The sequence below is a fragment of the Malus sylvestris genome, chromosome 15, assembly GCF_916048215.2.
Source record: "Malus sylvestris chromosome 15, drMalSylv7.2, whole genome shotgun sequence".
In the NCBI taxonomy this organism is placed as follows: Eukaryota; Viridiplantae; Streptophyta; class Magnoliopsida; order Rosales; family Rosaceae; genus Malus; species Malus sylvestris.
In genome coordinates, this window is record NC_062274.1 from 36,147,671 (window position 1) to 36,163,790 (window position 16,120).

The window sequence follows — 16,120 nt, forward strand, 5'->3', positions numbered from 1 at the left end:
AATTGTTCAAAATTAAACCATAAACCTAGCAAAATAGGGGGTAGGGTCGGCCACTCCTAGTGGGTTCGGCCACTAGGGGTAAAACACCCTAAAAACATGTCTAATTTATTCATCCATAGGTGCTGACGCCTTCTGGAAATCCAATATCTCCATTGATGTAGTTGCATCTTCTGGATGATCCACATGTGCAAAGTTAGACTCACGACGAGAATGATATTTGGCAATAGCCTCAGGGGAAGCTCGACATATGCGTGACCAATGATCCCTTCATCCACAACGATAGCACATGTCCAGTTCAGTAGAAGCAGCCTGAACGAGAGCTTTGCCTTTGTTCTTGAAATTTGGGACCTTAGAGGCGAGTGGTGGACGTTGCTGGGTCACATTTCTTCCCTTAGGTGCGGCACTTTGTTGACCTTGGTCCCGTGGTTAGGCTTGTTGCCCATTGCCACGGCCACAATGGTTCTTTCGTCGTTTATGGCTGCTAGAATAGGTCATATGCGCTTTAAGCGCGGCGTTCGAGCCAGTGGGTCGAGCTTGATGATTCTTCATCATAAGTTAGTTCTGCTTTTCAACGAGAAGTAAAACAGAGATCAAATCTGAAAACTTGGTGAATTTATGTGCCCTATATTGTTGTTGTAGGACAATATTGGTGGCATGGAAGGTGGAATAGGTTTTCTCCAAGAGATATGATTCGGTTAGTTCCACTTTGCAGAATTTCAACAGAGAACGGATTCTACAAACTTCAGAGTTGTATTCATTCATGGACTTAAAGTCCTGGAAGCGAAGATTCTGCCAGTCGTGTCTTGTTTCAGGCAGGTATATGTCTTTCTGGTGATTGAAACAGTCGGCCAGAGCAAGCTAGATGGTGTGTGGGTCCTCCTCAGCGAGATACTTAGTCTGCAGTGCATCATGAATGTGTCTTCGGATGAATGTGGCTCTAATACCCTTTGCAGTGAGATGGAGCTTCACATCTTGAACCCATTTCAGATAGTTTCTTCCAGAGACTTCTAGAGCGGAGAAATCGAGCTTGTTCAAGTTCGACATGTCCCTAAAATGAAGGGAGAAAACATGATTAGTCATATGGTAAGCCATAGACATATATCGTAGAACATACAGGTTCTATAGACATATAATGGTTTAATTTATGCATGAAAACTACAGGTTTCATGTGGTATGTTTTGAATGAAAACTTCGGGTTTCAAAGGCACTAAATTTGAAACTACAGGTTCAATTTAGCTTTATGAACAATTAGTTCATAATGAGACGTTCTTGCAAGAAACACAGAATGCAATATACTAATTTGGATATAGTGGATTTGAGGTTCTTCGGGAACTCAAGTGTGAAAGCTTCGTTACTACGAAAGTATGTGACGGTTCAAAGTATAAAAATAAATGATTGAATTGTTAATGTCCAAAAGTGATCTTCAGGTTAATAATTTTGGATTCATTATCAGATTAATGGACTGCAGGTCACTTTTAATTAATTCAATAAATCGGGCCATACTAGGTCGATTGTAGAAGCTAAATAATATTAAAATAATATTATTGGATCAAAAATATAGCCCCAAAATAATTTGGGCTTGGTGCCGTGAGCAAAAAGCTCAGGTGGCTGCTAAAGCAGCCCGTGGGGTGGCTGCAAGCCCAGCCTTGTAGGCTAGTGCATGCCGTGGGAAACACCCAGCCAACTGGGCTGGATTTGAATGAAGGTTGCAGGCCTAGGTTTGTTGCGTGGCTACGGGCGACGGTGCAAGGGTGAAGGGCTGCAGGCCCATCCATTTGGACCCCAGGTTGAGGCCTAGTATCATTATGCATAGTGGTGGTGCGGTGGGTGTGCTGCACCATGCCCAATTGCCCTTTTTTTTTTTTTTCAAATCCCTTAGGGTTTAGGAAACTCATATTTGCTTCTAATTTAATTTTGTACTTTGACTCACAAATTCCACATAACAATTTAATTGTGTGATGCATGAAACAAATATATATATATATTGACAAATATATGAACATATACAATATATATATATATATATATATATATATATATATATATATATATATATATATATATATATATATATATATATATCGAAAGGAAAATATAAACATAGGGGGGTTCATGAATCATGGGGAATGTTTTCATGCTTCGTGGACATTTCAAATATCTTCTTTTATTTTAAGCATACCTGATTAGCCGAAAACGAATAAGCCTTTGAATTTGGTGGATGATAGCCTCCTCCAACGATGCTTCAATTTCTCAGCTTCTAGCAAGATCATGCTAATAATGGGTTGTAGGCCTATTTGATTGAACGATCTAGGGTTTAGAGAGAGAGGGGTTCAGCAATATTGAGAAAGAAGATATATTGATTTAATTGTGAGGTGTGTTTGATTCACCCCATTGTGCCTTTATTTATAGTAGTATGAAGGGTAAAACCTTTTCCTTTAGGATTACAATATTTAATAGGTAATCTAATCCTAATAGTAATATAAGATAAATTCTCATATTCCTTATGATTTACACAATCATATTGCTATTGTAAATATGACTGCAACAATCTTGAACTTTTTTAAGCTTTGTGCAAAAAAAGAGAAACTATGTCACCGCCCAATCACAACGAGGCCTAAAGAACTGACCACCATGCTTCAAGTGACCCAGTTACAACTTATAAGGAACCAATTATAATCAGAGCATCTCCTCAAATTGTAAATATAAAATTTAATTTTAAAAGACTATGTGACAATTTGATAATTTTTTAAAATTTATTCTCTATCCGATGTATCAAATTAAATTATTATTTATTTTATTATTTACTTTTTATAATTGTAATAAATATTTTTTTGAACTAACAACAATAATAAAAATGATAAAAAGCATTTATTAATTTAAAGTTGCTATTAAATTTAATAGCATCCAACTTTACTGCCAATCCGCATCATGACACATAAGAATTGACATTTCGTTAGAAAACACTAAGGATATGTCTGTTGCATCGAATTATCTTGAACTTGACTAACTTCAGCTCCTAAGCTGGACTAACTTAGACTAGACTAAGTTGGACTAATTTGGTGAAACATTTGGTGCAGTGTCAGACTAAGAAGCAAAATAATGAAAATAGTACTGTATTCAGTCTGGTGTTTGCTCGGACATGGACTAAATTTATCAATTTTAATTTCTTCTATTAAAGATATTATCAAAATTAATATTATTGGATGAGCAAGACTCAATAAAAAGACTAACCAAATTTCTTGGCACAAAAGAAATATCATAATTCAAGAAAACAAGTAATAATCTGCAACATACTTACAATAACTACAATATACGCTAGTTACACTAATCTGCAACGTACTTGTAACGTACTTGCAATAGCTAGCTACAATATTATCATTCAAAATTAGATTCCCATGATTCACAAAAAGCTAGTTAATTGGGGAAACATCATTTTCAGCTTTGATATCACTTTTGAATCAACCTCATTTTCAGCTCCAGATATTTGCATCCCCTTCCCAGCCACTTCTGGTAAACACCAAATGCCATGTCAGGCTCCTTAATTTAGCAGTACTCCTTGAAAAATATACGATATGGAATAAACCAAATTTATGTATCTTTGTAAAAAGCTCTTCTGCCTCCTTCATGTCACCTCTCACGCAGTGCCCTCTGATTAGTGCAGTGTAAGTAAATATATCTGGATCAAATCCTATTCTCAGAATTTCATCATATAACTGGAGCCCTAACTTAAAAGCAGCACCTATCAACAAATTATACAGAACAAAGATCAGATAACCATCTCCTTTTTTAGAGCAAGAGCATGATCAATGTTTCCTCCTTTTACTTCTTGTGCATGGATCAACGCATTGTAAGTATACACACTTGGATGATACTGAGATCCTCATATCTTCCATAACAATCAATAGTACAATTCCATAGCAGGGGCTCAGGCACCATTGACTTCTCTAGCATACGAAAAAGAAACTTGTTAGCTCTAAAAATCTCCTTTATGTGCAGCTTCCTATGAGAAAACTTGTTAGCCCTAAATAATTATTTTGTATGAAATTTGATTTGGAGTAACTTCCATTTTTGGCATACTTTCATGGACGTAGCAAGCCTCCTTTAATTTTCCTTCTTTGCAAAGACCACTTATAAGTGTATTAAAAGTAATAACATTAGGAAGTAATCCTCATTTGATCATTTCACTAAGTAATAACATTAGGAAAAACACTTGATAGGAAATAGACGAGCATGCTGAGGCACACAATTATGTCTTTCATACTACTTTTCTAATCAAAATTTGCACCTCAATTATCATTTTACTTTTCTCATAGGACACCTAATTATTATTGATAATAATATGAATAAAATGTGCAGCTCAGTACACCAGACTACTGCCATTGCAAAGTACATAAACAATTTCAGCGGCACTAATCACCTACCACCCGCTCGTTCCACTTAGCCACTACTGACTCAAGAAAACTAAAATTACACACAAAATTGACAATCTTTGTGGTAGAACACAATCGAAAAATCGAGATACAAAGCTAAATTTAAGCAATTCTTGGAGAAATTGGCGAACACAGTTCACTTTCGATTTCCCAACACTGGATTCATCAACTACCAAAAATCTGACAACCAAAATGCATAAAACACTGAAAAAACAGTACTCAAACACGAAAACAACTATTCGAAACATACCCATTTCACCTAAACAAAAATTAAACATAATCATGAAGTTATTTTCGAGGTCACCCAGTTCGCCTTTAGATCCATCGATGACGGCTGTCCTTGCTTGCCCTAGATTCTGCAATTTCAAATGGGTGTAAACAAACAGAGGATTAAAACTATAGTGAAAAGGGTTGAATGATTTCTCAGAATCCAAACATATTAATAAATTTCCCATAAAAAAAAAAAGGAAAATTGGAGAATCAGACCTCCATCTTCTTCTCACCCAGTAGCCCATAACAAAACCTTTTCCCCTTTGCCCTCTTTCTGCGACTCTTCTTCTTCTCCTTCTTCTCTTTCCCTCTCTTTGTCTGTATGCAAGCTGTGGGGAAGAAGAAGTAGATGGGAGGAGCAAAGCGGAAAGAGCGAAGCAGATATGGTCTTAGGGAGTCCCATGGTTGGGGGAGGTCTCGCTAAGAACGGCTAGCGAGGCCGATGGTCCACGCAAATCCCGTTTAATCTCACGTTTAATCTCATTTAACTTAGTCCTAGCACGGACCAAACATGGGACTACACTAGGAAGTAGTACTCACTTAATGAGACCAAACAAACATACCCTAATATTGTATTTTTTTACTATTACTGCCCATATAAACTTTATAACATCTCGTTTAGAGCATCTCTAGAGAACATCCTTTCCAACACAGAGTTTCTTCACCAGGACAACAAACACACAACTATGTACGTACGTTACACTCATTCAACAGAGAAATATAGTTGTTAGGTTTTGGGCCTCTCTGAAACAATTATTCCCAAACTTGCGTATACTGTTCTGCCAACAGTTAATTAATTGACTAAGGCACAAGTTGTTATATATGTATGTGTGTGTGTGTATATATATCTGCTGAGCTGACGAAGGCGGTAAGTAGAAATGTTAGATCGAACTCCTCCTTCATGTCCAACTCAGTTGGCAACATATTATTTGGAAGTTCCCAATCAAAACAATGCACAAGTTGTGCCGTCAATAGCTGTACCATCGTTATGCCTAACTATTAGAATCTAGAGAGAGATTTTAGTAAGAGAAAGATGTAGAGAGAGAAAGCAAAATAAAATTGTATATTTCATCATTCAATAAGATTACATAGGGTATTTATATGTATACCAACATTTACATATAAGCGTAATCACCTATCTTAATGACCAAGTATAACCAACTCTTGCAAATTGCAACAAATTCTAACAACACACTCATTGTTATTTTACAACACTACCCTTAATATCTTCTTTTTGTTGTTGCTTTTGGTCCATGCTTGCAGCACATAAACAAGTGCTAGCAACCCAACAATTGCCCTAACCCAATACACGGCTGAGTACTCGAATGCTGGACTAGTTTAAGTACTCGCCAGTGTGCTGGTTCGATAGCAGTGCAAATATTTACAATATCAAGGACATGCTTTTCTTTTTCTTATTCTTTTTTCTTCTTTTTCCTTCTTTTTCTTGGTTGTGTTTGTTTATAATATTTGACATGAGTAGGAGCAAGTTCAACCTCTTATGTAGGAGAGATTTTTCAGTGTGACTGGTACACGAAAGTGGTACATCATGTGTTATTATACAAATAATGAGATATGTGTACTAAAAAGTTAATAACTTAAAAAATAAAATTTCTCATCACTCCTATTAAAACACATGATGTACCACTTGTGTTCCCATCACAACTAAAAATTTATCCTTATGTAGGGAGCCAACCATTCCTTGACTATTTATCCGGCAAAAAGAAATTAAAAACAGCCACTGTGGTTCACCCAGTGGGGACGGTGGGCAGAGGGATGAATAGCAGTAGGCTAGGTACAGAGTTTGAAACCCTACTTTTGTTTGTAACAAACAAAATATAAGGAAATAAACGGACGATCAACGTTCAATGGACATAAAGAAGGGTCGGAATCTTTGTTTTCTTGTGATTAGTGGATAAGTAGATAATTAGTTATATTCGAAAGGATGTAATTAACAAGGCAAACTTGAGATACGATGTCGTTCTTATGATTGTAGTAAAGTATATTAAGCCGGCAGGCAGGCATAGACATATTTGATTTATTCCACCAAACCTTTTTGCTAGGCTTGTCAGTCGAACAACTTCCAACTCACTACACAAATTAAAATGATTCCCTAGTCAACACCTTTGATCAAAGACCAAAGGCTCACGCTCTCACGAGGTATTACAATAGTGATTGTTAGCACACGCTAGAAAGTAAACTAAAGAACCTTAGATTGACAAGTAATGCAGAGTCTTGAATAATGATTCACTACTTGAGCAATTTGAAGCCAGTCATCCCTCTTCCGACTCTGTGTATCAGACCAGACCATAAATTAGAACGACACCAGAAAAGATGAACGCATTAAGTTTAAGGGACAGATTATTCTCTCCCGTAAATATGATTAGTCCATCGAAAATGATTAAATGTGCCATAATGTACCAGAAGGAGAAAAGGTAAATCTGAAGATTCAAAGGCTTGGGGTTTAGGGTTTAGGTTCATGAAAGGGAATTCATACCATGTATTGCTTCCATGTTGTCTTCCTTGTAAACACCAAGAGGTGAGCCATGGACAGATACGAGCATCTCCCCAGGCTTTGGGAACCTTACCGTTTTGGGTGTCATCCCAATGGACAGCCTTTGGCTACTAACCTGTAGCATAAACCAGAGTTTTTAAGAGCACTCAGCAACCTCATTGGATAAAAAAAGCTAACTACCAACTATCGTGTGCTCTAGTCATAACTCAAAATCTTTACTAACAATTTATTATATTCTTCACACGATTAAAGTCACTAAAACTTTATTACGATACTCGTCTCCAATTTTTCCCCTTTACAAATCATTAGTGTGTATTTTTATAGGAACTTTTTAAGTCCAGATCTCTTCAGCACGGCAGACGAGCTTACAACATAGTTTCCCTTATCCACGTACATTCACCAAAGCAACAAGTTTCCCTTGTAGTTTGTTACCACAAACAGACAATCAGTTTAACGCTTCTTTTAGGTCCTGAAGATAGACACACCGATACTTTTGAAACTCATGCATTTCATAAGCTGTTTAGGCCTTCTAGTAATCCCAGGTATGGAAGAATATGGAATCAAACTAAAATCCATCAACAGAACTACACATTTATCGTAATCGGACCAAGTGTGGCTCAATATAAACCAAATATGATAAATCAATCAGTAAGGCACAAACCCCAGGAGTTTGGAGAGTATCTTGCTTCCCTAGCATCAGAGAATTATATGGCTCCTCTGAAACCTACAACAGATATTTTAAAAAGGTTACGTACGTATGCCTATGTCTGAATGTATGGATGTCAGTATCAATATATGTGCCATACGAAAGTGAAATTTTACCAGCGTGTGAATGCAACATAAGCATATCACAACACATTAAAAAAATGATCCCCTAAATTTTTAGAGGGACATAAGTTATAAGAGAACATACAAAGTCCCTGGTCTGAAGATTATCAGCTCCCAGAATGCTTGTTCTCGCTGCCACAAATCAACTGAGTCAGGCGAGATATAAGCAAAGCAAGAACATTGAGGACACAAAAATAAGTCCTCTGATTCTTGTTCTTTATGTCGAAAGATTAGAATTTGCGAATACCTGCATTACTAGAAAACTCAAAGCCACCTAAAGACGGGATTGCAGCTGAGCAACCAGAATAAGCCATGGACAACCGACGAAAAAGAGTCTCATATAAATCTATTCCATCATTCATGGACACATTTCCGTCTTTTTCAAGCCATTGGACTTCCATCATTCCATTTTCTCCAGATGTTACAATAGACAGGTTTTGATAGTTGTGTTTAAAAAATTGCAATAAAGGGGTTTGCAGCTGTTCCTTGGTGAAATAGGAGCGAAGCAAACGCAATTTAGTCAACAGATGTTCTATCTCCACATCACGCATAGCCCTAATGGCTGATATTTGTCGGTCAACTGCGAAAAAAGAAACGAACAATAGGAGCATTTGGTCACCACAGTTGGTAATCACCAGAGCGTATTAGTACAAACCCAAATTCAATGAAATTTGAGATCTAAAACAAAATTTTGCAACTCAATCAAATGCAAAAATTATACCATCTAGGTCTGTGAATTGAGCTTCTTGCTTCTCAATCTGGGGCTCCTTTTCATCAGCAAGGTTGAAATCGTTCCCCGGTGACGAGGCAACTTGCTTTACAGGTTTTCTACCTCTTTTCCTTGCCATATAAATGATGAAGAAGTGGTAAATTTTGCTTGCTATTATATCCAACACCTCCAAAAGCTTCATGCACGCGATATAGCAACGAAAGTAAAATTGGAAGAATGTGAGTTGAAAATGCAGAAAACAAAAGATTCTTACAAGTGAAAACGAAAGAGAAGTGGCAGAAGTTGCAATTTAGAAGATTGAAGTGCTGATGAAAGTAAGAAAAGACAGGGTACTAACCACTGGCAGTCCGTCGGCGATTGGGTTGACCGAAGCTTGCACGGTTGCAGTGGCAGCGCTGCGCTGGGCGGGACCGCTTTTCAAACGAATTTGAATGCTGAGATTGTGGTGGTAAAGAACTTTGTATGGGCGGATTGTGAATTTTGATATTGACGTCTTGTTTCGACCAATACGACACGTAGTTTGTACAAAAAGAGGATTAAATTATTATTTTTATTTATGAATACAAAATTATTAGGTACAATTATGGTGTGAGGCCACTGAGTTAAGTTACACAATGAGTTTGTTATAATAATTTAGATAATATTTGTCATTTATAAGATCATCTCTAACCTTTGGGCTAAAAGTCAAATTTTTTAGCTTGAAAAATTTAGCTTTTAGCCCAGAAACAACTTTTTTGCTTCAACTAGTCTAAAATTTTAATCTCAGATTATTAAAGAATGAATTTAGGCTAATTTTTTTTCTTAAATTTCTTTTTCAAAAAAAAAAAAAATTATGCACACTATCATAAATTAATTTTATGAACATTTTAATCTAAAAATATTTAAATTCCGATAAATATTGAAAAATCACTAAATCGATACATGAAACACTATGGAAGAGTATGAAAATCATAATAGACATGTATAAACACAAAATATATAAAACACACAAGACACACAAAACACATACATAGGTATTTATAGAGTTTTTGGGTGAATTTTGAGTTAAATATTTTTTTTAATTATTTTAGTCGTTGGATTTAAATTTGGGCCGTTAGATCTTTTTTTTACCGTTAGATTTGATTATATTCAATCTCAGCCGTTCGATTCAATGTATTTTAAAATTCCATTTAAAAAAAATAACAAAATTTGAATCTGGACCGTTGGATCAACCAACGATCCAAAAATCTTAGCCATCGGATGATAAAAAGAGCCATTGGGCTCATGATGGTGGCCGACAGTGGCCCTGACAGCGGGTCCCACCTTGTCGGGCACTGAAGGCCTCAGCCCGCATGGGGCGAGTTGGGCGTGTGATCGGGTCAAGAGTGGGCGGAGTTTGGGCGAGTCCACGCATTTCTAGGCTATTTCTTGGGGGGTATTTGCTTTGATTTAGTGGCTTTTAGCCCAAAGATTTGGCTTGGGTTGGGTTTGGGGGGGGGGAATAAATGGGGAAATTTGGCAAATAGCCCAGGGGTGTGTTTGGTCTAATAGTCGAATTTAAGATCTTACTTAAAATATCACTAAACTATAGTATTAATTGATAACTATTTTCATTATTTACTTTTTTTATTAATCAAAATAATATTCTTACCATCTAGTTAAGCACAAATAATGGTACAACTTGATGATAAGTTTAGCATTACTCCTTTTTAATATAACAATAGGTTTACACTAGGGGTGGGGAATTTTGTGTCAAACTCATCATTTACAATATTCAAGCTAATACTTTTCGTTTACAAGTGAAAATAAACATCACTAAACTGCAATACGAAGGAAAAACGTAAGGAAATATATAGTACTAACATTGGCCTTGCCAAAAATGGGCTTCATCAACAACTCCTGCCACCATCAGTTAAAGCTTGACCTCAAACCTAAAAATCTGGAATTGCTTCTCAATGTCATTAGCATCTTCTCACCCCACGTATCATCCTCCTGAGGAAGACCCCGCCATTGATTTAATCAGCGAACTACAAGAGCATTCTTTCGTTTGATCATTCCGCGGTCCAACACCTTTTCTGTTTACCAAATTCACAGCTTGAGCATCCACTTTCTTCTTGAGCAAAGAGACATGGAAGGTACGCTGAATTCGTGCGGAGGAGAGTAGGTTGACTGTGTATGCCACTACTCCAATGCACTTGATTATCTCAAAAGGGCATAGTACTGGGGTGAGAGTTTGTGGCATTGTCGGTTGTCCTCACTATCAACAGTGGCAGAGTCATGATTTCGGGTTAGGAGGGGCTTCTCACAAATATTAAAAAAATTAGATCGATAGTAGTTACAAAAATGTTAACCAAAACATCATAGTATATATATGAAAAGTAACCAAAATTCAAAATAACATAGCATTGAAAATATTACATATTCCCCATAATTAAAATAATTGTCCTCGACGAGTTTTCATATTTTGAAACCGTTGCATGATAGCCTCGTTCTCTATACTATTAAAAATATCATTTTCAATATAAGCAACCAAACAATCGTTCATCCACAATAGCGCAATACAATAGGTACATGCTCAATACCTACAAAGCACTCTATCACATGGCCCTTATCCACATAACGCAATACAATGGTCATTTGCTCTTTTGAAGATATGTCTTGTGATTCATCAACAAGAATGGAAAATAAAGAATCATTAATATCACTAGTGATTGCATTGATGATTTCATATGAAATAGCACTTGATATGTCCTTTTGAATATCAGGTGATGTCAATTTCAAATTTTCAAGAGCATTTTCTAGCGTGACAACCTTTATACCTCACTATAGTGACGTAGCCACCATAGAATTTCAAGAAAGTTTCCTTGGTTGAGTGAATTTTCAAATTCATCATGCCCACGAAATTGAAGACCTTGTTGTAAGAGAATTCTACTAACACCAATTGATGCACCTAATTGAGTTCGATAATCAATTCGATCTTGGTCAGTTTGTTTTGAGATAAACATTTCAATATGTTGATTTTGGTTTAATAAGGCTTCACAGTTTCTCCAAGCATTATTATGAGAACTATTAGGTCCTCCAACATGAATTTATAGTTTCTTCTTGCACTTCCAATTCTTGAATCCGACTCCAACAAAAGTACCCCCACCAGATTGATCTCCAATATTGGGTTTGAAGAAATAACAACATAAACAATAGGTAACATTCTGTGATGTGCTATACTGCAACCAATTAGGAAACTGAGTAAACCAAGCAGGATTGAACCTTCTAGGATTTTGTCCCAAATTTTGTGTAGAGAAATGTATGGGTTTGTGGTTGACAAGATTTATTTTGGAGATAGGCTCTGGGAACTTGGTCTCAAACATTAGGATGATAACTCAAAATCGGTCTACGCAATCCAAGATCATATTGGAGAGTTTCCTAGTTAATTTCCATAGAATCCACACAAGTTTGTTTTGAACCACTTTCATTATTCTTTGGACTCCTTGAAGATGGCTCTAATATCTCAGGTTGTGTTTTTCTTTTGAAATATCTTTCCATAACTGAAAAGTAAAAAACATAGATTGACTAACTTTTAATTAAAAGAAATATGAACATATATGCTAATTTTACAAACAAAAACAAATCAGGCAATAGTTAAAAGAAATTGCAAGACATCAATTTAATCATAATTCATAAACAAAAAATTGTAAGAGGAATTGAGAGTAAAATGCATATTTTGGGTTGTTGGCCATTTAAATAAACTTCAATGTCTTTTCTTTGATGGAATGATGGAATAATGGAATTCTTTACTCTGCAAAAGAATATTATTTGTTAAATTAATTTATAATTGTAAATGACAACATATATCAATTAGCAAATTACAAAAAAGATGGAAGATGACAACTTTGGAGATTTGAAGTTCATACCCTTTGAGGATCATGGAAATTGAAGATTGACCAAAAAGCAATACGCATATATCAACCCTAACCCAAACTGGCAGAGGCAGAATGCAGTCGGCAAAGCCTATAGAAACTTGAAGAATAATAAACTACTAATTTTTAGTATTGGGAAGAGGAATAGAAGTGATTGCATAAATCTCCTTATAATATTTAAAGAGGGCCGGATCTTTTGTCTTGGAAATTAGAATGGGTTAAGTGAAATAGTCATGGACAAGTGATGCAAATAATTAAAAAAAAATAAGTAAAATTAGAATGGGTTAAGTGAAATAGTCATGGACAAGTGATATAAATAATAAAAAAAATAAGTAGTACTAATTTTTTTTTTTAATAAACAAAAGCAGGGTGGGCCTAGGACTACATTGGTCCTATGATCCCTCCGCCCCTAACTGTCAATATGGTTGAAGGTGCAAAAAGACCCAATCCCTAACTGCAAATTCTCGTTTACTATGTTATTGTGACAAGCTCAAGTAATATAATGATAAGTACAATGTTGCTCTAACAAGAATTAGATTAATCTTAATTTATTGTTGCAACAATTTCAAATTTAAAAACAAACTAAATGAGAATTAATGATTAAATTAAATGTGCAATTTTAATATAACAATTGAATGAAAGCGAAATTAAAAGTGAATAAATTATGAAAGAATAATGTATGAAAACACTAGGACATCAGGTTCCTCATTCTCAATCTCATCTAACCCTTTATCTATATATATATATATATATATATATATATATATATTGATATCAAATTATTCTCATGTTGTCAACAATTATCCCTTAGTTCACCAATAATTTCTGTAAGAATATACTAATTATGTTCCTAACCATCAACCCACATTACGTCTAGCCAAAGATTTAGATAATTGAAACTCCTTACGCTCAATGAATAATTATAAGAAATTGCACAAATTGAATCATTATAAGAAACTGCACAAATCACACTCAACATTCTACTCGACTATGTAATTCATGGTAATTGTTATGAGAAGCCATTTACTAAACTTAACATGTTGATCATAATTTTGTTCTTCACACAAATAATGGTTAGTTATTTGACAATAATAAAGCACAATAGCAATCGTTCAACTGGGGAAATAAATGAGATTAATATAAAATAAAGAGTAGTAGATGTTCATGATAAGAGTAAACCTAGCCCAAGCAAAAGAATTTAGTTCATGATAAAATGAAGAGAACTTTCATGAAAAGGGTTTGGGCTAAGTTTATTTTAACCAAAAACTATGCTATAACTTTATTTAATGAAAAAGAATAAATATTAATGAAAAACCCTTTAAATTTTAATAAAAAGGACAAAAGAACTTAAAATTTACTAATAATGACACAATTTTAATATAAAAAAAATTAAAAAAAAAAAACTAACGTGCGCGGCCCATCACAGTCACTGTTTATGAAACCGAACACTATTTATAAAACTGAACGGTATTACACTATTTATTGGTCCAGTTTCATAAACAGTGCCTAATTTTTTGTTCATTTTCATAAATAGTGTCTAGTTATTCGTTCTAGTTTCATAAAAGTGTATAGTAATTGGTACAGTTTCATAAATAGTGTGTCTTTCTTGGTCTAGTTTCATAAATAGTGCCTAGTTATTGGTCCACTTTCATAAATAGTGTCTAGTTCTTGGTCATGTTTCATAAATAATGTCTAGTTCTTGGTCTAATTTCATAAATAGTGTATAGTTCAGTTTCATAAATAGTTTCAACCTATGGGTTTAGTTTTAGAAAGAGAGATTATATTCACACACCCCAAATTACTTCTCCCACACCCTTTTAATTTTTTAATATTTTTCTATCAAGTGTTAGTGGTGTGTAGAAAATATTAAAAAATTAAAAAGGTGTGGGAGAAGTAATTTGGGGTGTGTGAATATAATCTCTCTTTTAGAAATAGTGCCTAATTCTTGATTTCGTTTCATAAATAGTGTCTACTTATTGGTCAAGTTTTATAAATCGTGTCTAATTCTTGGTTCAATTTCATAAGGTTTGAAACTTAGACCCTTTTTGGTCCTGTAAAAACACCTATTACGCCGAAAACGATGAACCTAGAAGTGATCCTTTAGATCAAAACCTTGAGAAGATTATGTTCTCAGTAATTATATTAAAAAGCTACTTTCAATTACCAAATTAAAATTGCCTCACATTTTTTACATACTTACAATAATAAATGTAGCTTTCTATCCAATTTCTTGATCTTGGGTGTCATCTTGGAGAATGTTTTCCTTGTGGACGTAACACAAGTGGTACACACCACGTGTTATTATGTACCCGTGTTCTGGGCACATTGAAAAATCTCTCGTCCCTGACTACTCTTGGGACACAACACCACAAAAAAAAAAAAACTGGGGAATGTAATTTAATTTAAAGTTTTTTTTTCCTTATTCTAAGCAAAAAAAGAAAAATGTTAATGCAAGTGACAATGGGAGAAAAGAGGAAAGTGGGGAAAGGGGGAGTTGGGGTGGGTGGGCGTAGGGGTGGGTTCGGTTTCATTCAGTTCAGTTTGGTTCTATTTTCTTTCGGTTTTTTTTTCAATTTGGTTTTGTTCGGTTCGGTTTCAATTTTTTTATTTTATAAAACTTGATCTTTTTTTAATATGGAATTTTAGAAAAGAGGCTTGCATTGGTAGACTAATAATAATAAAATGGGGAAAGTGGAAAGTGAGAAGTTAGTTGTATATAAACAAGATCATATAAACTAATCATATTCTATAAACAACCTCAATTGCAAAGAAAAATGATCACCGTATCCATTCAAAAAGCAAACAAATAGAGAAGCTCTTCCAAGTTCGAAAGCCTTCCAAAACTTTCCTCTATAACCAATGAAATATACTCCCTAATTGAACCAAGTATGCTCCTTGAAAAAGCCCTAGGTTAGTTTCAAACTTGGCCACAAAGTTTCACAAAAAATATCATGGGCATATATTCATAAAGTGTAAAGGGATTCGGTACGGTTCGGTTGTCGAACCTCCAATACCGAAACCAAACCAATAAGGTTCGGTTTGGTTTGGTTTTTTCTCTTTTGGTTCGGTTCTTTTTTTAGTTTTCCATTTTTTAGTTTCGATTCGGTGTTAGGTCCCTTTTTTTTCTTCAGCTTTTTGGTTTTTTGAACCCACCCCTAGGTGAGGGGATGCGCCAAGCATGAGTTGGATTTTTTTTTTTTTTTTGTTTTTTAATTTTGTTTGTCCTCATCATTAAATAAAGTTAGTAGATGATTTTTTATTACAATGCAAATTTTTGAAGCCCTTTTCATTAGTTTTCCTTAAAATTAAAGTACACAACATTAGAGTTCAAAAACATAGAAAGAAACAATTGAAATTCCAATTTCCTACCCATAGCAAAACTTGAATTCTCCAATTCCTTCCTCCTTGCCCTCGGCTTCTCTCTCCTTGCTAGGGATGGGCAACAGTTATGGCGGGC

The 16,120-nt window shown here is 35.0% G+C and overlaps 1 protein-coding gene and 1 long non-coding RNA gene across 2 annotated transcripts; both read right to left on the reverse strand.

Moving 5' to 3' along the window:
• Positions 1–3,235: 3,235 nt before the first annotated feature.
• On the reverse strand, positions 3,236–5,297 carry LOC126601416 (uncharacterized). Its single transcript, XR_007615735.1, has 3 exons — positions 4,917–5,297; positions 4,681–4,786; positions 3,236–3,944 (listed from the first exon to the last, which is right to left on the reverse strand). It is a non-coding gene; the product is annotated as an uncharacterized LOC126601416 (long non-coding RNA).
• Positions 5,298–6,662: 1,365 nt separating this feature from the next.
• On the reverse strand, positions 6,663–9,258 carry LOC126602066 (uncharacterized). The gene is made up of 7 exons (XM_050268877.1): positions 9,108–9,258; positions 8,762–8,945; positions 8,288–8,620; positions 8,126–8,172; positions 7,874–7,936; positions 7,195–7,327; positions 6,663–6,987 (listed from the first exon to the last, which is right to left on the reverse strand). Exons 2-7 carry the CDS (start codon positions 8,886–8,888, stop codon positions 6,971–6,973), a joined length of 720 nt encoding a protein of 239 aa, XP_050124834.1. The 5' UTR covers positions 8,889–8,945; positions 9,108–9,258; the 3' UTR covers positions 6,663–6,970.
• Between the last annotated feature and the right edge of the window lie 6,862 nt (positions 9,259–16,120).

What these genes read in the sequence shown, in the direction of transcription:
- LOC126602066 (XM_050268877.1), bottom strand. Translation starts at nt 8,888, where the DNA reads ATGGCAAGGAAAAGAGGTAGAAAACCTGTAAAGCAAGTTGCCTCGTCA. An exon ending in TCAATTCACAGACCTAGATG is followed by an intron (nt 8,621 to 8,761) that starts GTATAATTTTTG and finishes CTTTTTTCGCAG; the next exon opens with TTGACCGACAAATATCAGCC. An exon ending in ATCTTCAGACCAGGGACTTT is followed by an intron (nt 7,937 to 8,125) that starts GTATGTTCTCTT and finishes TATCTGTTGTAG; the next exon opens with GTTTCAGAGGAGCCATATAA.